The sequence below is a fragment of the Micropterus dolomieu genome, linkage group LG20 (genome assembly GCF_021292245.1).
Source record: "Micropterus dolomieu isolate WLL.071019.BEF.003 ecotype Adirondacks linkage group LG20, ASM2129224v1, whole genome shotgun sequence".
Lineage (NCBI taxonomy): Eukaryota > Metazoa > Chordata > Actinopteri > Centrarchiformes > Centrarchidae > Micropterus > Micropterus dolomieu.
In genome coordinates this window covers 11,752,669-11,774,189 of record NC_060169.1, presented here as the reverse complement: position 1 = coordinate 11,774,189, position 21,521 = coordinate 11,752,669, and the positions used below count along the sequence as shown (strand labels likewise).

Below are 21,521 nucleotides of genomic sequence, written 5' to 3'. Positions count from 1 at the left end.
TGAAACCAGGATACTGTAGCATGGAAACACCTTATCCTGGTCTCTGTAAGAAAACAAAACACAACTGCACACAGATGATCATAAACCGGGATACTGTTAGAATCATGTGGGATATGACATTTCACTATAATTGTACCTTATATGATTACATGTGACAAATAAACGTGATTGATTGCTCGATGAATAACCAGGTTTCTCATGTTCCCGCAAACATCATATCCTTGATTCAACTTCAAAGGCCAACTTTTCAACTTTTATTGGACGTGTGTTTAACTTGCTGCATAGCTGTGTAACTACACTCATAGTGAGGGCAGAAGAATTTTCTAAAATTGTGGAGGCACAATAAGCAAAACATTTATTGAGAACATGTAAAATGAGAAAGTAAAAAAGACAGTCCTTGACGATGATAATATCTTCACATCTTAAGATCTGACCTCTGGCTATGACAATTATTTTGCATTTCTGCACACAACTGTTTTTCATTTGAAATCTAGAAATGATAAAACTGTTCTAAAAAACAGTTTTACTTCCCATTTTCACATACTTTCCTAAATTGTTAGGCAATGGGACCTCTTCTCAGTGACTTTACGTCAGAAAACTCTAGACTTCCTCTTTCACTTAACGACACTCACCGCTGAACTCCACAACAAACATAAACTTTCACACTGACAGTGACAGACAGTCAATGACAATGCAAAGAAAACTCCTGCACATTGTCTAACTGGCAAAAAATCGTTTGTGTGGGAGGTTTTTTTTTTTTACCTACTTGTCCCCCTCCGACGCACCTGTCTCTGGTTATAGAGGTGCAAAGTAATTAACTGTTCTGAACACTGTCTTACCATGTCATTGTCACATTTTCAACAGCAGAAATTGTATATCTTTTTATATGGTACTGTGTATTCAAATATTTCTGTGTCTAGAGGTCTTTAATCAGTGGCTGCAAAGTTTAGTTCAACTATAGTTCAAACTGATATACAGTATCATAAAAGAAATATCAGAAGATACTTTTGTTTTCCATGTAGGTATGTATTGAAAGGTAGTTAATCACTGACTTGTCACTTCCTCTACCTGTATGTGCACTTCACACCATCCTGTTGCGTCACAGTCTACAGTGAGTCAGATGAGCGGCAGGTCACATAAGCCTCTAATGTGTAGACATGTGAAGATGTTCCAATTTTTCACCTTTGAATAGTGACAAGCGTGTGGTCTGTTTTATGTCATCTGCTGGATTCCTACAGGGGAGGATGAGCTGTGTAATTATAGGAGGTCGAAAATGGAGACTGACATCAAACACATAAACATGCACATATACACACATGCATGCACATAGACACTGTGATAATGTCATACTTGTTTCTATGGAACTTCTATGATCATCTGTTTAGCGGTCTTTAAAGCTGAGACAGATAATTAACCCTGAGTTGACCCTGAGTTGTCAAATAATTGCAGTGGATGTGAGACAGGGGCAATGTTTGTAAGAACGTCTGACTGAGTTCAGGTCCTTTGTGATGTTTGCAGCTTCACTGTCCTGTTACTTGTTGCTTTTTCTCGTAAATGCAGCACAGATTAGTAATTTTCACTTACTGGCACAACTGAGTAGTGAAGTAGTAGTAGTCATACTAAAACTATCCTGCCTTTATTAAAATATCATTTTGTTTCCATGAGTTTGAGGGTGTTTTAATAGGCTTGTAACTCTACTTGGAGTGGTGAACTGTAATGCTCTGCCTACTTTGCATTTAACAGGGAAAGCTTTGGGAAATTCCTTACAGTTCATTCTTAATGCTTTCTCCATGCAGAAAAGTATTCTGCTGGGAAATAATGTAATAAGCTCTGTCAGTGTGCCCATCCACAGACTGTGAGTCATTCTCTCACAGTTTGGTATGATTTTTTTTGTGCTGCATTACCATCTATGTGAGTTACTGCCAACCTGGAGAATTGTTAGAACCATAGCCAAATCAGCCCTGGAGGTTATTATTGCACAAAATTTGCTTTATTCGGCTGTCTGTTTGATAAATCAGATGGTTTACTGCAGTAAACCATCAACAGTCATATTCAAGTAGCAAACACACTGTAGCTGTGGTTATAGTGTTTGGCTCTCTGTGGCACACTCAGTAAAACAATTCTACATTTCCCTCAGAAAACAGGACTGTGGCAAATGTTCTGAAGAGCGCTGCTGTCATTCTCACATGGAGAGAGGCGTTCAGACCAAAAAAGGTAGTGGAGAGGAAAGAGGAGTGCGGGGGATGATGATGTGGGGAGGGAGAAGAAAGGATAATACAAGGCAAGGTAGAATGAAATCCTCACCCACATGGAATTATTCTTTGATGATGCTGCTGTAATGTGTGCCTTCACTTTCCCTTTGCCTGAATACTATTTGCATCATTATATGTTTGCTTGAAAGGCTATTCCAGCTGTATTGTTTGTTTTAGCCAATTAATCACAATTATTATGCATTACTGCTGACCTTTTTTCAAATACCACCATACATTTGATGACATCTATTGCATGTCTGTCCGACCTGGGAGAGAGATCCCCCGGCTGTTGCTCTTCCTGAGTATTCTTCCATTTTTTCCCTGTTAAATGTTTTTTGGGTGGAGTTTTTCCTCATGTGAATCAACGGTCTAAAGACAGACTGTGTTGTATGCTATACAAATGGTAAAGCTCATTGAGGCAAATGTGATTTGAGAAATCTGGCTTTATAAATACATTTGACTTGACTTGGCTTAACTACAGTCTTTTTTTTGTTGTATTATTTAGTGTATTTAGTGATGTTAAATAAAAGAGGCCCAAAGATTGAGCCTGGGGGAACTCTTGACATCATGTCAGCACTCAGATGCATCACTGAACAAATGAGACAAAGTAGTTCCTGTCTTGGAGATAAAACTTGAACCAATTCAGGGTTGTGTGGGAGAGATAAATGCAGCTTTCCAGTCTGTTTAGCAGTGCGGTGTTGACAAGTGTATCAAAAAGTGAAGATTAACTAACCCACATATTTCCATAATCAATTTTAATTTACTGAAATGAACTAGAACAAATTTCTACCTGGAAGGCAGGATAAACTATAAACAAGGGGGTGGAGGTTGGGGTGGTAGATAGGCGTGTAGCGCAGGAGACTTTGTGTACAGTTACAGACTTGCAGTTAACAGTTGCTTTTTAATTAACTGTAACCACAATCTATCCTTAATCAATTGTTTTAACTGCCAAACCATACCTAAACCATAGTTTATTTGCCACAACCACAATCTTTTTCTTACCCTAACTGTACTTCATGGCAAATACATGCTCAATAATGAGCATGGCAACTACAGTACACATTTTTAGTAAAGAATTGAAAAAATGTTGGCAATGGTTTTGTAGAATTATGTAATCAGAGTTCTTGTCTGGTGATAGAGTTGTAATATCAGTACTTGTCTGTCTTTGCAGGAGAGATCACACTTTACAGCCCCAACATCATCACTGCCCTACCAATGCTGAGAAATGCCATTATATCCCTCCTGTTAGCCACTGGTAGAATCATTGTCCGGGTGTGAACTGTGACCCAAGCTTCGCTCAGCAACTAGAGCAGACTTCTCTGCCCTTCCTCTACCATCTCCCTCTCTGAATCAAGCCTCCCCACCACTGCTGTGCTCATGTTAGCCTGACATTGTGTATCATTTCTAGTAGTGGTGTCAAAACAGAATACTAACACAGGAGTGTCTGTAAAATTGAAGACAGGGAGGAAAGATTTTGCTGTGGTAAGGATTACCCTTAAGTAATTTTTCAGTTCTTGTTTCATTTACAACAACTTCATGTGACCATATGCAACACACAAATGTGTGTAGAGGCTGAGTACAAACATCGGCATACTTTGCAGACTGTGTTTGCTGAGGTGTCTATGTATTTCTGTGCATGTGCATATTTGTGCAGGTGTCTGACTGTGTGTGTGTGTTGAGTGGACTGTGGTAGTCTGTACATGAGTACTTGTGTTACACCTTCACACAGGCTTCTGTCAGTGCAGTTGCTTTTTTTCAACCTAAGCAGACCTTTTCCAATTCAGGAAGTAGCTACACTGTGGTTCCTTCACCATATAATGTTAATAGAATCAGTGGGGCTTGTCATGCATGCATGCAACAGGCTGACCTCACCTGGGATAAGGCAGGTGGGCCTCCTCCTCCAGCCCCAGGTGAGCTGGCATGTCCATGTTGTCTAGACGGGAACAAGTGAGTAATGGTGATGCTTACAGCAAGGTACCCAGTAATGATATTTCTCGTCACTGGTTTGGAAAGTGTGTCAGTATGATTAAGCCTCAGTTGCAGAAAATATTTAGGGGTGACGCTCTATGAAAAGCATAGCTGAATCACATGTTTGTGGCACACAAAGGGGGTGAGTTTTGACAAACATTGCTGCTTTGGTAGGGAAATTATTTTGTCTTTAGGCCTTAGAAACACACATTGTCAGAGAGAGAGAGAGAGAGAGAGAGAGAGAGAGAGAGAGAGAGAGAGAGAAAGTGCCGACAATGAGAAAAACACAGCAGAAAAACTCCAAATTACATTTTTTTACTTGCTATGGTCTCGTAAACATTGATTTTGCTTCCCTGCAGTGTCGGCATAGTGAAAGTCTGCTTTACGTCGGTGATGTTGTCAAAAAGTTTTAGGAGGCAGGCAGGAGAGCTGGAATATACCCTATTGTGACCAGCTGTGTGCTATGTGCATGTCGCCCTAACGTAATGTAGTGACAACAACCCTATTGTCTAATAACCTACTATAAGCTACTAATAATGCCTACTCATCAACGCTAAATGTTTTAAGACGTGGGAAAAATACCACAAGTAAAACAGCTAAGACTAGGATCCACATTGGCTCAGCATTTGGGGCACAAATAGCTTTTATTGCGGAGGGGAATTAATACTCATCAACAACAATGGCATCTTTGTGTTTTCCTGTATATGTTTTGTCTGACTGTTGGCCGGCTTATTTAATTCTACATTGGTCTGTTTCACCTCTCCTGAAGGGCAGCAAATGTTCCGCCCTCTCAAAGCCCCTCTTTGTCTCCTTCCTTCAGGAGCTCATGAGGACAACCTGCTCAGTCAGAGATGACGAGGCAGGCAGGTTGTTGTGAGGGGGGAAGCGGACACAGACACACACCAACAGTCTGAGTAACAAGACTGACCAAGGTCAGGGCAGAATGATTCTCTACCTCGGCGCCTTTGGAGCTTACTGTAACTCCTTTGGAAATATGCCCTGTCTGTGTGAATATCATCACCTTTCCACTGGTGGCCTAATCAGGAATTAATTAATGTGATGAATTGTGGCCTCTGTTTTATAAGACAACCAGTCTTAGTTGGTGTGACAACAGGAAAAGGCACAGACATTTTCACATGGGTCCCAAATTCTGTGCATGTCTGCGAAGCTCATTTTGCAACACTAACAAAGTGTTTATTTTTTCATTTTGGCGGGTAAACAAGTTGCAGAATTGTTTCCTCTATTTTTCTCATTGGCTTTATTAAAACCACAGGGACAGTCTGGGAAATTAACCCCACAGGAAAAGCACAGCTCCTCCTTTTCACATGAGTGAATTCACTATGGAGAAACTGGACTGTGTATGAGGGGACAGGTTAAAGAAGCACACAGTGTATACTTCGACAAAGACCACATTTCCTTTTCTTTCTCTCCTCTGTCCTCTATCACATAAACACACAACACACTACAGAAATGGTTACCCTGTTAGGGTCATGCTTATTTACACCTGGTGTCATGATGTGAAAACGCAGACAAGGTTTCCACATCCCTGTTTGAAGGAGAAATGTCAAAGAAGACTGCTGTCCTGGAAGTGGCAGCACAGCTAATGTTGGCGTAGGTATAAACTGTGACTAAACTGAGGACACACAGCTGTCTGCAGAGGTGGTGGGCGTAGGTCAGCATTCACAAAGCTTTGCAGTGGGATTGCTGTTCTTGGATCAGCATGGTCCACGAAAAAAAGGCTAGAAAGGTGAAAGACATGGGAGACCTCCTCATATTCCACCAGTGAATAAAGTGTCTTATAGAGTAGTGTTGTAGTATTCGAGACCGGTCTTGGTCTTAAGACCACTTTTTGATGGTCTTGGTCTTGTCTCGGACTCGACCACCTTTGTACTTGACCGCCTTTGTACTTGGTCTTGTCTCGGTCTCGGACATTGAGAACTATTTTTTCAAGATCAGTCAAGACCATAACTTTGGGAATATCAATAAATTGCTTTTGCATTGTCTGATTTGTTAACATCCTAACTTTGATTGGAAGTAAAACTTATTGCTTCAAATGCAACCAATAACCCTAATTAAACATGTGTTGTTCCCGTTAACAACTGTCACCCCTCCCTGCGATGCTTACGTTGATTTAATGTTTGTATGTGGGTGTTTTAATTGGAAAGTGGATCTTTCAGATCACTTTCAGAAGTACCTATGATCTCGTTTCACATTTTATTGCGTGCCATGCAATACAGGGAACTGGTCTTGGTCTTGAATTGGTCTCGCCCTCCCTCGGTCTTGGTCTTGACTGCTCTCAAACCCTAAAAGTCTTGGTCTTGTCTCGGTCTCGATAAACTCTGGTCTTGGTCTTCACTTGATCTCGGTTTGGGCAGTCTTGACTACAACAATATTATAAAGTTAAGATTGCACATCCCAGCGAACCACTCTCATCAGAGTTTTCGGCCACATTAACCAGACCAGCAACAAATGGGAAATGGCATTAGTTCAGTCCGAGGGGGCTTGGTTTGGGAACTCGAGGGCCGCCAGTTTGAGTGCAGCACCACGGACCACTGCCAAAGGTTCTCCATGAGCAAGACCCTGAACCCCTAACTGCTCCCTGGGCACTAAGCAATGGCTGCCCATTGCTCCTAATTAGGATGGGTTAATGCAGAGAACATATTCCGCATTCACTGTACTATGTATAAATTGCATGTGGCCAATAAAGTTGATTATCATTATCAAAGTGGAGCATTTAGCAGCTAAAGAGCCAGATACATCCCTGACGAGTTGGTGGAGAGAGTTAAAGGACAGTTCATATAGGACTGTTGATTTGTACTGGTTAGATGTCTAATCAGGCAACTGTTTGATAACAAGTGTGCCACATTAACTGTATCAGGTGAGAATGTTAGTGCTGTGGTCACAGCTTGCTTCCACAGCCCCCAAGTGGCCATAAAATCAATTATTGCAGATTTACGTCACAAAATTAAAACTTTTTGAAAGGTGACTTGACAGGTAACTTGGTCTCAACTATATTAAAAACACTTTTAGCACACCTTTGGAAGTAATAATGTACACTTGAAAGGTTATTTTTCATTTTAGCATTGGGAGACCTAGAAGAGGGCGGTGCGGTGGTGCAGTGGTTAGCACTGTTGCCTCACAGCAAGATTTCAAAGCCTGGTTGCCCCGGCCTTTCTGTGTGGAGTTTGCATGTTCTCTCCGAGTACTCCGGCTTCCTCCCACCATCCAAAGACATGCAGGCTAGGTTAATTGGTGTCTCCCTTAGGTGTGAGTGGTTGTCTGTCTATGTGTGGCCCTGGCGACCTGTCCAGGGTGTAGCCTGCCTTTCGCCCCAATGTCAGCTGGATACAGGATAAGCGGTTGACGATGGATGGAGACCTAGAAGTCTTAAACCTTGAACATTTGTGACTTGACTTGAGACTTATTTGTCAAGACTTTCTCCCCAAAGACCTAAAAAACAGCTCTGTAACAGCTTGTATGATAAAATATTTTGTCTGGTCCCATTGCTCGTCCTCTGGACACTGAGGTTACCTCATCTCAAGGGTGTGTGAGTGTCTTGTGTGACTCAACATATAATTCAGTCGATGAAGCACTGCCATCAGTATCCATCGCTTGTCAAGTCAAACCCTCGCTGTCACTCTCCAAATGACCCCACCCAATCTTGTTTCCACGGTAACTCTATATTGTAGCACTGTGTTGTGGAATCTCGGGAAGTGCTTCGTCAGAGTGTCTCTGCAAAGTCTGCCTACTCTCAGTGACCTCTGGCATTTGTCATCAGCAGACCAACAGATGCTTTTCACATCCTGTGCAGAAAATTCAAGCTGATTCGGACCTGAGTTATGACGAGGAGCAGTGAGAATGCTGACAACCACACATTGTGTTGCTCAACCATTTTCTATTTACCCAATGCTGGGTATGAACTTCTGCATGTCATGATTTCAGGCCTTTGAATTTCTATTAGTTACTTGACTGTGAAAACTATTTGTTTAGGTAATCTATGCAAGTGAACAACATTGTGTTGACTTTTCAAATCAGTAATTATAGTGTATTAAATATAGTGTGTAAAGTGTACATTATTACTTTACATTATATTCCATCATGCTTTAGAAAACCCCTTCACTTCTCGAAGCTCACAAATACAAACCACTCACACTGAGGGTCAACAAAAACACTCTGAAAATAACCAGTAGAAATAAATCTTTGTTGAAATATGGATGTCATGTATGGAAAACAGAGAGAGAGAAAAAGAGGTGAGGCTGTTCACTTTGATATAAGCCAGGCAGCCTTCCAGAGGCTTTGACAGAGACAGCTCATAAATCTGATTGTGAGACCGAACAGCCCAGGAAATTAAGTCATACCCCAAATACACCATTCTAGTAAGAACTGAATGTCTCTTTTGTTCACAAATATTTATACGATCTTTTACACTAGTTCCTCCCTCATACTGCATAAGTGCACATTTCAAGAAAAATGTGTTGTTATAACATCAGTGCATACGGAGGTTTCACTATTAAAAGTAACACTTAAGATTATGCATCTTCAAACCTTCCTGTGTTTTGATCCTGGTTTGGAGTTGTTTCACAAGTGGAACGTATGTGGAGGCTTTTTCCACACGGGAGAGATCTGTGACTCAGATGTATTCGCTTTAAAAACAAGGACAGTGTTTTTGCTGTCTTCTTGTGTTTCCCCAAAACCATCTGTTTTATTCTTCAGCCCTCAGTTACGGCTCGTTCCACAAGCCGTGACAAGAATTATTATGTCGCAGCTTCACACACAGTAGCTGCTCTCCAGGCCCATGAGTAAGTTTAGTGTAACCACCACCACCACCACCACCGCACGTTTCACTTCTTGGCAGAGAAATTAACTTCCCATAAATGAAACCCACAACCATAATCAACCATGTTATGTACAGACATTTAAACCACAGATAAGATTAAACTACAATATGTTTGTCTTAATTACAGTGTAAAGTACATAGCATTTTGTTCTGCATAACTGGAATTATCCATTAAATGTAGCCATACAGATAGCTCATTCAATTTAAATATTAAACTTATTTTAAGTGTTATGAAGCTTCACCTGTGAAGCACTGGAACAATTTAACTTTATGTGATGTGGAATCAGTGTTAAAATGCATTGTTTAATTCGACATCAATTAAAGGTTCAGTGTGTAATATTTAGATGATTGCAGAAATGCAATATAATACACAAAACTATGTTTTCAGTGGTGTATAAAGACCTTACATAATGAACTGTTTTGTTTTCATTACCTTAGAATGAGCCATGTCTATCTACATACACTGCAAGTCCTCTTACATGGACGTCGCCATGTTGCGCCGCCATGTTTCTACAGTAGTACAGTAGTACAGGTAGTAGTCAACTGGTTTATTAGAAGCTTAGCTTCTCCTGCCCGCTTGGAAAGGGAGGGGTGAGTGGTGACTGATAGTGAATTCATGTGGTGGCAGAATAATCAGAATCTTTTTTTCCTCCTTAAATCTTTAAATGAGTAATAAAGTGCATGGGACATAAAGAAGTATACAGAACTTTGATTCGTGCAAGATCACGTATTGCATATACATATTTTGCAGACATGTAATTTTTAATATGGTGATAACAGTTCTGGTTAGATGTCTAACTGTTCATGTAGAGTGAACTTGATGTCTGTGTTGTTTATAAGCTCTGATAATGATAATCCAACACATCTTTGTAGTAGCGTCCATGTTGATTCCACATTTCAATTTAAGAGCACAAGAACACACACTGAAGTCGGAAGAACGACTTCATAACTGAGGAGCGTGTGAATGCACCATGAGTGGATGGATGGATGTTTTTGCTTATTTTAAGATGCAGCAAAATACACACACTGTAATTGCCCCAAATGATTTTAACATGAAACCTGCAATTTATAGATATATATTTTTATACTTCCCATTAGTAAGCTAGCACAAATCCAAATCCCAGAGCTGGGGGAGTATGTTGTACCATATTTGGGGAATTGCCATAATTCCTCTAGGCTATAAGATGTGTTTTTGTCCTTTTTGTCTCAGCCCATCCCATAGACATGAGAGTTATGTTTTACAATGTTTTCATAGAAATTTTAATAGTCATGAAGTTAATTATTTATTTGAACATCTGCACATTGCAAAGTTAATTAACTTGAAATCTCAAAGAGCTCCAGAAAAGACTTCTGATGCATCACTTTACAGACTAAGATCTGTAGTATTTTCTTTTCTACAAAGTAATCACATTTTTGGCATCTCAAAAACTTATGAAACTTTGCACGCATGTCAGAAGTGACAAAGATTTGTGGCAAAATGGCTCCATAGTGCCACCTACAAAATTGAAAACAAAATAGCTACTGCGCCACGTTCAACCTACATGCACGATATTGTTTTGAGGACATGTATCACATCAATACACACAAAAAAGCCTCATGGACCCATACCCTGAACTCAACAGGAAGTAAATTATTGGCCATTCTTCTCCATTTACAGGGTCTGTACTTTAACAAACTCCTCCTACAGAATTAATACGATCGACTTCAAATTTTCGCTGTGGAATCCAAAGGCAATGACGATGAAAAGTTGTGCTCTCTGGGAGTTTTCATCAATGGGTGTGTCCGTTGCATTGCGTTAAAAATCGATGATTCGCCATGAAACAGCAAGTTGTTAGAACTTTAGTTGACATGCTCAAATCTGCACCAAATTTTACATGTTTTATAGGAGTCCCACCCTGAACACATCCATGTGCGAACATTCACTCAAACTTATAGCCCCACCTACTGGCAACAGAGTGTATCAAGTTTAACACTGTGATGTGCTACTCCTAGCAGGTTGGCCACACCCACATAAAAACTCAAAAGTCTCAGAAGATCCTTAAGGCATTGATGATGCTATGTTGTGAAGCTTTTTCGTGTAACGTCTTGTCCGTGGCGTGGTGCCGAAGTTTGATGTTTCGCCATGAAACAGGAAGTTGTTGTAACTTCACTATACACGCCTACATCTTTACCGAATTGCATATGTTTGATAGGGGTCCCATACCCTAAACCCAAAGGGAAGTCAGCAACTTTCATTTGGATGTGTAATTTCAGCCCACTTTTTGCCTTTTACAGGATCCATACTTTTACGAACTCCTCCTACAGAAGTAATAGTATCGTCTTTAAATTGTGTCTGTTTAATCTAAAGGCAATGACAATGAAAAGTTGTGCTATCTGTGAGTTTTCCTTGAAGGACGTATCTGTAGCGTGGCATCAAATATCGATTACTTGCATGAAACAGGAAGGTGTTCTAACTCATGTGTCCCACCCTTAACATATATAGCTACACGCCAATATTCAGTCAATGCCATAGCACCACCTACCGGCAACATGAAGTAAACCCTTTGCGAAAAATATAATTTGATCTACGTGACATTTTCACAGCATGGTCCACACTTCATGAACTGGTACACAACATAGGTATAATTAGCGGATGTTGTCTAGCGCCACCCAAGGGACACAGGAAGTGATGTTTAACTCCTTCATGACCAGTCCAAAACACGCGATGATTCAGAGCCGCGACCTCCGGCCATTGCGCAACAGCCGCAACACCCTCATGATGCGCGAGGGCCCGCTCATCGCTGTTTGCAGTTTTAATGTTAACATTTGGTTTTCCGCTGATAAACAGATGTAGTAAAAGACTTCCCCTGACCCCATCACAGCAGGTAGACTATGAATTATCCTGGTGACATCTCAGTTGGAACTTAGCAGACTTCAATGCTCATTCATCTTTATAACTTGCTGTTTTTTTCTTGTCTCCTGCGTTCACGATCGACTCTCAGTAATGCCCGCACTCGGGCGGGTCATCCAAACTCCAGTTAAAGCCCTCCCCTTCAATAGGCTGCAGCGGTGTGCCCGGGTATAAAGCCATTGCTCTCCCCTCTCCTCAGTCTGGTGCAACAGCTGCGAGGCGGCAGCGGGGAGTTCAGAAAAAGGGACAGAAATAAGATCTCTCCAAGCTAAACCATAGTTGTACACTTGCTTAATTTTTCTTAATCTTTTATTTTTTATTTTTTTGAAAACACTCCTTTGTTAACTAGCTTTTTCTTCTTTTCCACAAAATGACTGGTAGCCCACTCATAGGGTTACTGGTTGCGCTGTGCGTAAGTAGCGCTGTCTATGGCTTGCCAAAGAAGAGCAAAAGACAATCTGGACAGTATCAGGTGTATCCTGAGCTCCATGATGCAGCAGTCGTCAGTCCAGGTTGGTACAAGGACTTCATTTTAAAGTATTCTTGAGTTTAATTCCGCATAATGGGTAAAATGTCAAAGATGTTCTTCTTAGACATTAGAAAGTGGTTTCTGTTGGATGACTACCTATACATTTTTACAGTAACTTCAGTCTAATAATTTCTCGCATTTATGTGGTTTAATATTTCTTTTGTGATAAGCCAAATCAGCCAATATTTTAATGGCCATTTATGGTCCAAATTTAAATAATCTTTTAGTAATAATCTTCTTATTACATGATTTCTAGTCGGCTGTGAGGAAAACGGTCGCTCATTCAGACTGAACGAGCAGTGGGATAAACCCTACCTTGGTAGTACACTGGTGTGCACCTGCAATGGAGCAGCAGGCATCCAATGTAAAACTAAACCTGAAGGTCAGTGAGAGACAAATACAGACATGTCTTAGCAAGCTGTTTCTTGTCACATTTCACATCTGGAAACGAGTGAAAAACCGACTTTGGTGTTCTATCTCTCCCCAGTCCACTATCATTTGTTTTAGAACTTTTGTGTGGTTACTAACAAGTAAGCCTAAAGTATAAGTTGTACATCGCACCATAACGAAAACAGAGTTGCTTTAAAGGCTCGCGTGTTCAGTTATCAGTGCGTCATTACGCAGAAAGAACTATCCGCAGCAGGTTCGCAATAACAACATCTTAACCTTTAAATATTTACTCTGTTTTTCTCTCAGTGGAGGAGTCCTGTTATGATAAGTACAATGACCGGACATACCGAGTCGGTGAAACCTACGAGAGACCAAAGGACGGAATGATGTGGGACTGCACTTGTATTGGTTCTGGTCGGGGCAGGATCAGCTGTACCATTGCGAGTGAGTAAACAGAATACTAAACTGCTTGCCGTTCAAAAATCAATACTAAGCATACCAATCTATCTATTTAAATCAATTTCATCATTCAGTCATTTGTCTTTGTATATTTTTATATATATATTTTTTTTATTTGTGTTCCCTGCTTATTTCATGAATTTTATGCACCTTATCGTGTTTTAATTACATTTTTCCCCTACATTTTAATCACTAAATACAACATTTGAATGATGTATAGCTACTCATAGTGCATACTGGGTGTAAGGACATGTTTTGAAACAAATAGAGCATCTACATTTTGTTATTCACAGATCGTTGCCATGAAGGTGGGAGGTCTTTCAAAATTGGGGACACTTGGCAGAGATCTCATGACAGGCTGGAGTGTGTGTGTCTTGGAAATGGCAAAGGAGAGTGGACTTGCAAACCTCTGGGTGAGTATTTTTACCATATAAATTTAAACCTGCAGGGCAACCAGGATGTTGCCGCTTTCCATATGACCTCTGGAATTCAGATACCTGTGAAATGTTGCAACTTAAATGTGCAAATTTGACTGTCCAGCTGCCACCACACGCACACAAACATACACAGGGTTATTTTTCAGAAGCATGACTATGCTTGATACCACTGTAAATATTTGACAACATACCAGAAAAAACAAAGTGAGTCTGTGACAGAGCATGTCTCTTCTCTTTATCCATCTTACGCCACAGCTATTGCTTTTCACTTGGTTAATTTCTCCTGGAAGTGTCTGGGGTGATTTAGACACTTTTCAAGTTGAATCTTACAGTATTGTCTCAAACTCCAGGGACAATAAATTAAGGCTTTCCTGTGTTTTTTGTGCAGCTGAGCGGTGCTTCGACTCTAGTACTGCATCGACATACCTTGTTGGGGAGACCTGGGAGAGACAGTACCAAGGCTGGATGATGCTGGACTGTACCTGTCTGGGAGAGGGAAATGGACGCATCACATGCACCTCAAGGAGTAAGAAAACATAAACACACACATGAACACATACTTTTACATTCTTGAGTGGCGTCTGTTGACCACTGTTGTTCACCAACCAGACCGTTGCAATGACCAGGACACCAGGAGGTCCCACCGTATTGGAGACACATGGACTAAGAAGGACACAAGTGGAAACATTTTGCAGTGTCAGTGCTTAGGAAATGGCCGTGGAGAGTGGAAGTGTGAAAGACACAACGCAGGCCGAAGTGAGAAAATCTAAACTTAAATTTAATTTAAATTTTGCTGAAAATGGCAAACACTGTACTCTGATCTTCTCAGAATTCACAACTCTGACATTCATCATTCTTTCAATCTGTTTGGTGGTATACAGCAACAGGCGCTGTCGTGGTAACCCCCACCAATTCCCGGACTCAGTTGCACACAGGTCTCCTCAACCAGGGTACATGCCGCACAGACTCTGGAGTCACCTACTATGACGGGCAGCGCTGGTTCAGAAGTCAGGGCAGAAAGCAGATGCTCTGTACCTGTCTGGGCAATGGAGCCAGCTGTCAGGAGTGGGGTGAGTACAGGACGGAGGGAAGAATAGCAGGGGTCTCAGTACAGAAGGGGGGGAAGGGGGAATTATGATGATTGTGACTCTGATTTAATGTAAAACTCATCAAACTTAAATCACTTTTGTTGTTTTTGAAAAGAAAAACCTTTTAGAGGAGATACGTCAAGACAAAATCCTTTCAAATATGACTTTCTGATTCCTTATGTTTCTAATTGACATTAAATAAGTTTAAGAACCCCTGATTCATGTCACACCACTCAAATAATCATCATTATTGGATGCACATTGCTTTGTCTCTGCAATAATTACAATTTTCTCCTGTCTGTGCAGAGGCCTGGAGCCAGGTATATGGTGGCAACTCTAATGGCCAACCGTGTGTGTTCCCGTTCGTCTACATGGGAAAGACCTACTACTCCTGCACCTCAGACGGACGCACAGATGGGCAGCTCTGGTGCTCTACAACCTCAGACTATGAAAAAGAACAGCAGTACTCTTTCTGTACCGAGAAGAATGGTGAGACTGGTTGTGGAATGGAAATTATCATATTTAAAGAGAATATTGGTGCAAACATTGGCAAATCTTTCAGAAGTCAAAGTCCCCAAACTCTAATGAAGACATCACATGGTAGTATGGTGAGATAGGTAAGAAACAGAATGACTGTTGTATTCTCTTCATTCCAGCCATTGTGACAACAATAGGTGGAAACTCCAATGGCGCTTTGTGCCACTTTCCCTTCCTCTACAGTGGCCGCAACTACACTGACTGCACCACTGACGGGCGCCGTGATGGCATGAGGTGGTGTGGTACCACTCACGACTACGACACAGAGCAGCACTTTGGGTTCTGCCCCATGGCTAGTGAGTGTTTGTGTGTGCTGCTTTGTTTGTTCCACATCATGCATGCAGTTGCTTTGAAACTTGTCAGTTACATGTCTAATAATATAAAGCAAGTGAGTTTTTCTTTCTAGAGAAAGAGAACAATAGAGTTTCCAGTTTACATATATTCATGTAAAATATAAAATCACAATACTTAAAGGAAGATCTAAGGAAGGTTAAAATCAAGGCAACTGGACGTGGTTGAAGATATTAGAAGACATTTCCTTTGGACAGAGCCAGGCTCGCTGTTTAGCCGACTGCTGGCTGCAGCTCAAAACAGACATGAGAGTGGTATCAATCTTCTCATCTAACTCTTGGTGAGAAAGCAAAAGTTGGTGCACTTTATATGTTTCCTGCAACCAACAAGTCCTCAATGATTCTGGGTTGTATGGCCAAAAGTCAGAATGTTCAAATGCTAAACTACCATACTACCACATACTTTTTGGGTTTGGATGTAATTACACTAAATGCTTAGTTCTTTATCTCATCCAGTTGCCAGATGCTAATGACTGTTTGGTTGCATGGGTGAGTTGTCGACAATTGGGGACTCAATAGCTGTCCCCAATAGCTGCCGTTGAAAGGAGAGAGGGGTTATGGTCATGGGAGAGTAATGATTCTCCCTTGACTACATAACAGCATTTGATTTCATACATAGTTTTAACACTGCGCTAACGGGACCAAGGAGAATTCCCTGTCCACGCACACACTCCAGCATGTGAATGCACAGATGCATCAAAAACACACACTGCTAGCACAAAGAGCAAAGTACAGATTGTTTTAAATATTTTTATTCCCTTCTTTCTTTATGTAGCCCATGAGGAGTTATGTACAACCAATGATGGAGTGATGCACCGTGTAGGCGACAAGTGGGACAAACGCCATGATGTCATGGGTCACATGATGGAGTGCACATGCCTGGGCAACGGCCGTGGGGAGTGGAACTGTGTTGCTCACTCACAGCTGCGAGGTCAGAGAGCTAATTCTATCTGGATATGAAACAAAAATGTTTAACCCTTGAAGTAGTTACAGTGGTCATATAAAGCTTTATGTTGACTTTGCCCCTTTGTTATGTGTCTAGATCAGTGCATTGTTGATGGCTTGTCCTATGAAGTAAACCAGGAATTCTCCAAACTCCACAACGAAGGCTATATGATGAACTGTACCTGCTATGGACAGGGACGTGGACGCTGGAAGTGTGACGCTATTGGTGAGTTCATGGCTCAGCTGTTGGGGAATTCAATGCTAATGCACTTTTCAGCTGAGAATTATAACCCCACCCTTCTCTGTCCCATTCAATCACCTCTTATTTTTTCTACCATAGATCAGTGCCAGGAGCCACAAACCAGGGCATTCCATCAGATTGGTGAGACATGGGACAAAGTCATCCGCAACATCCGTTACCGCTGTTATTGTTATGGTAACGGGATTGGAGAGATAAGATGTGAACCTCTGCAGACCCACCAAGGTAGGAAAAGTCCACATAGTCTGTATCTGAAAAAGTGTTTATCTACAGTAAATCACACAACAACAAAAGTGAAGACTTTATAGTGTCCTATTGATGCAATTTGAGCATTCCTTCTCCTCAGAGTCATAACTTAGTCCAATCTGAACACAGAAAGGACACCTCCTACAAAATTTAGAGTAGCATGACTTACACCTAAATACATACACATCTCTGATGTCTATTACAGACATACATGAATAAATTCACAGAAAAATCACAGAAAAAAGACACTCCTTATAACTTAAAATCTTACTCATAAACATTGTATATCCAGTGATATCAGGAGGTCAGTGAGTGCAAACAGGAACTGCAGCGAACTAATTTGGATTTTCATGGTGCAAATTCGCTAAAATGTAAACACGTATAGTTGCATTCAGATTTCAAACAAAGCATAATTTGTGGAGAATCCAGTTGTTAATATCACATAAACATTTGATATAATTGTGATAACTTTGGCTGGTCTGAGGCTCAATCAGTGGGTGAGAGATTTAAATCCTAAACTTGTCTCGTCGTCAACTGTCTGTGGTGACCCTCAGGAGGTATATTATGTATAGCTTTTTAGTTAATTCCTTTAATGCCTCTCAGTCTCAGCCTTTCAAAAGATCAGTTTCCAGGAGTTTTTCTAACTACTGTTAGTGCTTAATATGTGTTTGCTGTATCCCTAATCTCCCATCACACATCACTGAAGTGAAAAGTTTACTTGCCAGGTTATTGGGGGGGGGGGAGCGGGGATTTGGGATTTTTCTCGACTTTGAAGTCTGGCAAATGGAGAAGTGTTGGGCAATCACATCACCCCTGTCTTCCCCTTGGCTTTTGTAGTTGGTGAGGTTTTTCCTCCCCCTGCTCAGTGTTGAGTGTTGTTATGCTCACCTGCTGAGGGGAAAGGGACGCTGGGCTGGTCGGGGGGTAGCCTTATACACACTTTCTGCCTCTGATATCTTCCTCTATTTGAGTAAAAGTTGCTTAATGTGATACTTTGTACTGCAGCACATTGTGTGTCCTGAATCAAACATTGACCTAAAAAGCTGCAGTTGCAACATTTATCTCACCATGTTCAGTAGCAGAGGAAAGTGTGCTTGTAGAGCAGGACGTTTAAAGATATATGTGTGTGTGTGTGTGTGTGTGTGTGTGTGTGTGTGTATATGTGTGTGTGTGTGTGTGTGTGTGTGTGTGTGTGTGTTCTTGGGGGTACTGAGGCTAGACAAACTGTGAGGAATATAGTACTCTGGTGTTATGTCACACTGTAAGATATCAGTGGGTGTTTCGGCTGGTTTAGCACCGTCTGGTGGTTTGGTTCTGTCCCGAAAGGATGAATCTGTCTGACAGAGGCTCACACAAAAGTGGGCCAACTTTCACCCTCACTTTCGACAGATAACAGTGTTGTATTATATGTCTTTGACAATGTGCGAGTCTTTTTCTCATTGCTTATAGCAGCTGTGTTCATGTCTCTCCTACTCTCTCCTAATGTCTTCCCCTAAATCTTTCCCTACACATGCTCCCAACTTCGCAGATGGCCACAGACCTGTCCAGGTGATCATCACAGAGGCAGGAAAACAGCCAGACTCCCACCCCATTCAATGGAGCCCCCCTTCATCTGTTCAAATTATCGAGTACATTCTCAAATGGAGAATTGTGAGTCACTACTTTGGTTTGTTACACTGGTTAGAAATTTCCTTTGTAAATGCAAGTGAGCTCTCATTTCTCAAAAGGGTGTTTGAAATTTGCTGGCCAGTAGCATTAGTAAAGATGACCAAACAGTCTGAATGAGGTCAAGTGCTTCTGGCAAAGTTGACTGAAGTTTCAGCATGGACAAACAAGTTAATTAGAGGGTACATGAACTCTCCATTACAGTCTACATATACAAAAACAGTTTGTAGTTGGTTCCAAGCAAAATACTCCCCTCACTCTGATTTTCTTCACACATCTTTCTCTCTTTGAATACCTCAAAGAGTGACAAGCTGGTTCAAATGTTTATGGAACGTAATTGAAGTCAAAATGATTTCCTCTAATGGGGTTTGTATATTTTGGATGGCAAAGTCACTCAAATCCTTCATCTGGCCCTCCTGCTGGGAAAGTTTGCAGTTTTCCGACAGAGTGCAAAGCCAGTCCAAATACTCCTGAAGCAGGATGTGGCAGTAAATGGGCCCGAGCCAGTGTCCACTCCATAATATACAGGGTACCATATAAAGTCTTACTTTTCTAAATTAATTAACAATTCCAGTAAATCAAACTTCATCATATATGTGCTGAAGATTTATGCTTGCCATCAAGAGTTTAGAAATCAGATTAATCTAGTTGAGAAAACGAAAACTCACCACAAATTCCATTTAGTAGCTGTTCTGAAGCTTTCAATAAGATAACATGGTCTTCTTCAGCAGATGGAGATGCTTAGTTATAATATCATAGCAGATGTTTATGTTTCACTTTAAAGCACTTTAAGGGACTTTAGTTTGCTTAAAAACTGAGGTGGGAAACAGCAGCTGAGAAAAAAACTTAAACTTTCAATCATATTGCATGAATTTAAGATTATCCTCTCTTCATTGTATGCTTTATGCCGTTAAAACTTGACTTAAAACCCATGAGCTTTTTATCTTTTTACCCCTTCTGTTAGAAAAATGCCCGTGACTCCTGGAGAGAAGTCACTATCCCCGGCGATCTCAACTCCTACACCATCAGTGGTCTGCGTCCAGGCATCACCTATGAGGGTCAGTTGATCAGCATCTTTCAATATGGACGCCGTGAGGTCACACGCTTTGATTTTACCACTACCCAAGGGTCTTGTAAGTAGACTTCAGCAGTGACATTCCCTCAATGCCAAAAATCTAAACAAATATTCACGTGATCATTATATCCTTTTTATCTCTTAAGTGGAAACATCAGAGGGAGAGACAACCCAGCCTGTTCCAGAGGTAGACACTTCTGAGTCTGTGACAGAAATCACCTCAAACAGTTTCGTTGTGTCCTGGACATCAGCCTCTGCTACCATCTCTGGCTTTAGGGTGGAGTATGAGCTTAGTGAGGAAGGTGCCAAGCCGAAAGTCCTGGGTAAGAGCCTTTGGCCATCACTGAAACCTCCACAATGCCTCCATAATAATTCAAGTAATTGATTGAGGTATATTAGGTTAAATGTGATCAACAGATTTGTTGTATTATACACCGTGACACCAATCCTATTAGTAGTGGGTAATATGGATGAAATCCTCTATAATGGGATATTATGTGATTTTATCAAGGTAGTAGATGGTAGATTTTCTGGAAAATGATCAGACAAGTCTGTCCATTTTTGGCTAACCCACTCTATCAAATAACTGGAAGTCAAGGTACTTCGTGCAGAAATCATATAAAAATCCAATAATGCCACTCATTGATTTGCAGCATTGCCCAAATGGTCTCAGCCACCCAGAAATATTAAAGGCATACTGTGGCTACAGTGGTGTAAACAGTGTGTCTACATCATAAAAAACTAATTTATACTAGTATGTGTATTAACAAATTTTCTGTCTGCTTATCCAGATGTTCCTCGCACAGCCACCTCTGTCACCATCGCTGACCTCCTGCCAGGACGTCGATACAACGTCAATGTCTACGAGCTCCCAAATCAGGGACAACCAAACCTCATTTTATCTACCACCCAGACTACAGGTGGGAGAGTCCCACTCCTCCTTGTTATCATGACAATGAGCTCAGGATTATTCAAATTTTGTACATTTTAACACAAAACACAATGTTAATGACTTCCATCCTTTCCTCAGCTCCTGACTACCCTGCCCAGCATGCAGTCGATGAAGTGGGAGAGACATCCATCCGAATCAGCTGGTCCAGGCCTCAGGCTCCTATTACTGGTAAAGAACCTGTCTCTGTATGTGTGGTTATATGTGATTTAAATTAGTATTTTTACATAGAGATCCGTTTTACTCTGGCTGTGTGTAAATGTATGTTTGTGCCTGCCAGGTTACCGTGTGGTGTACACGCCGTCAGTGGAAGGCAGCAGCACTGAGCTGACCCTGCCACAGTCAGAGACCTCAGTGAACTTGGGTGACCTTCGCCCTGGTCTACTTTACAACATCAGCATCTACGCTGTGAACGAGGACCAGGAGAGTGAGCCTGTTTTTGTACAGGTCAACACCGCCGGATCTCCTCTACCAGGTACACATTCCTAAACAAATACTGTATCTTTCCGGTAATAAAAAAGCTGAAATAAAAAACCTTTATAAATGGTGTAATTTAGTGCTTCAAATCTTAAGCCAATGACAGTTTTTTGTTTTATTAAGACTGTAATAACAGTGTGTTATTCTATATTTTAGATGGTAAATTAT

General features: G+C 41.1%; 1 protein-coding gene across 1 annotated transcript in view; it reads left to right on the top strand.

Moving 5' to 3' along the window:
* Positions 1-12,173: 12,173 nt before the first annotated feature.
* Positions 12,174-21,521, top strand: part of fn1b (fibronectin 1b) — a 23,739-nt gene continuing 14,391 nt past the window's right edge. Inside the window, exons 1-18 of the mRNA XM_046031942.1 lie at positions 12,174-12,459; positions 12,733-12,858; positions 13,173-13,310; positions 13,619-13,738; positions 14,151-14,288; positions 14,372-14,518; positions 14,644-14,832; positions 15,157-15,339; positions 15,507-15,683; positions 16,513-16,668; positions 16,780-16,908; positions 17,023-17,166; positions 18,716-18,837; positions 19,817-19,985; positions 20,074-20,250; positions 20,719-20,847; positions 20,958-21,047; positions 21,157-21,351. Coding sequence (XP_045887898.1) covers positions 12,318-12,459; positions 12,733-12,858; positions 13,173-13,310; positions 13,619-13,738; positions 14,151-14,288; positions 14,372-14,518; positions 14,644-14,832; positions 15,157-15,339; positions 15,507-15,683; positions 16,513-16,668; positions 16,780-16,908; positions 17,023-17,166; positions 18,716-18,837; positions 19,817-19,985; positions 20,074-20,250; positions 20,719-20,847; positions 20,958-21,047; positions 21,157-21,351 — 2,671 coding nt within the window. The 5' untranslated portion in view covers positions 12,174-12,317. The remainder of the gene's footprint in view (positions 12,460-12,732; positions 12,859-13,172; positions 13,311-13,618; positions 13,739-14,150; positions 14,289-14,371; positions 14,519-14,643; positions 14,833-15,156; positions 15,340-15,506; positions 15,684-16,512; positions 16,669-16,779; positions 16,909-17,022; positions 17,167-18,715; positions 18,838-19,816; positions 19,986-20,073; positions 20,251-20,718; positions 20,848-20,957; positions 21,048-21,156; positions 21,352-21,521) is intronic.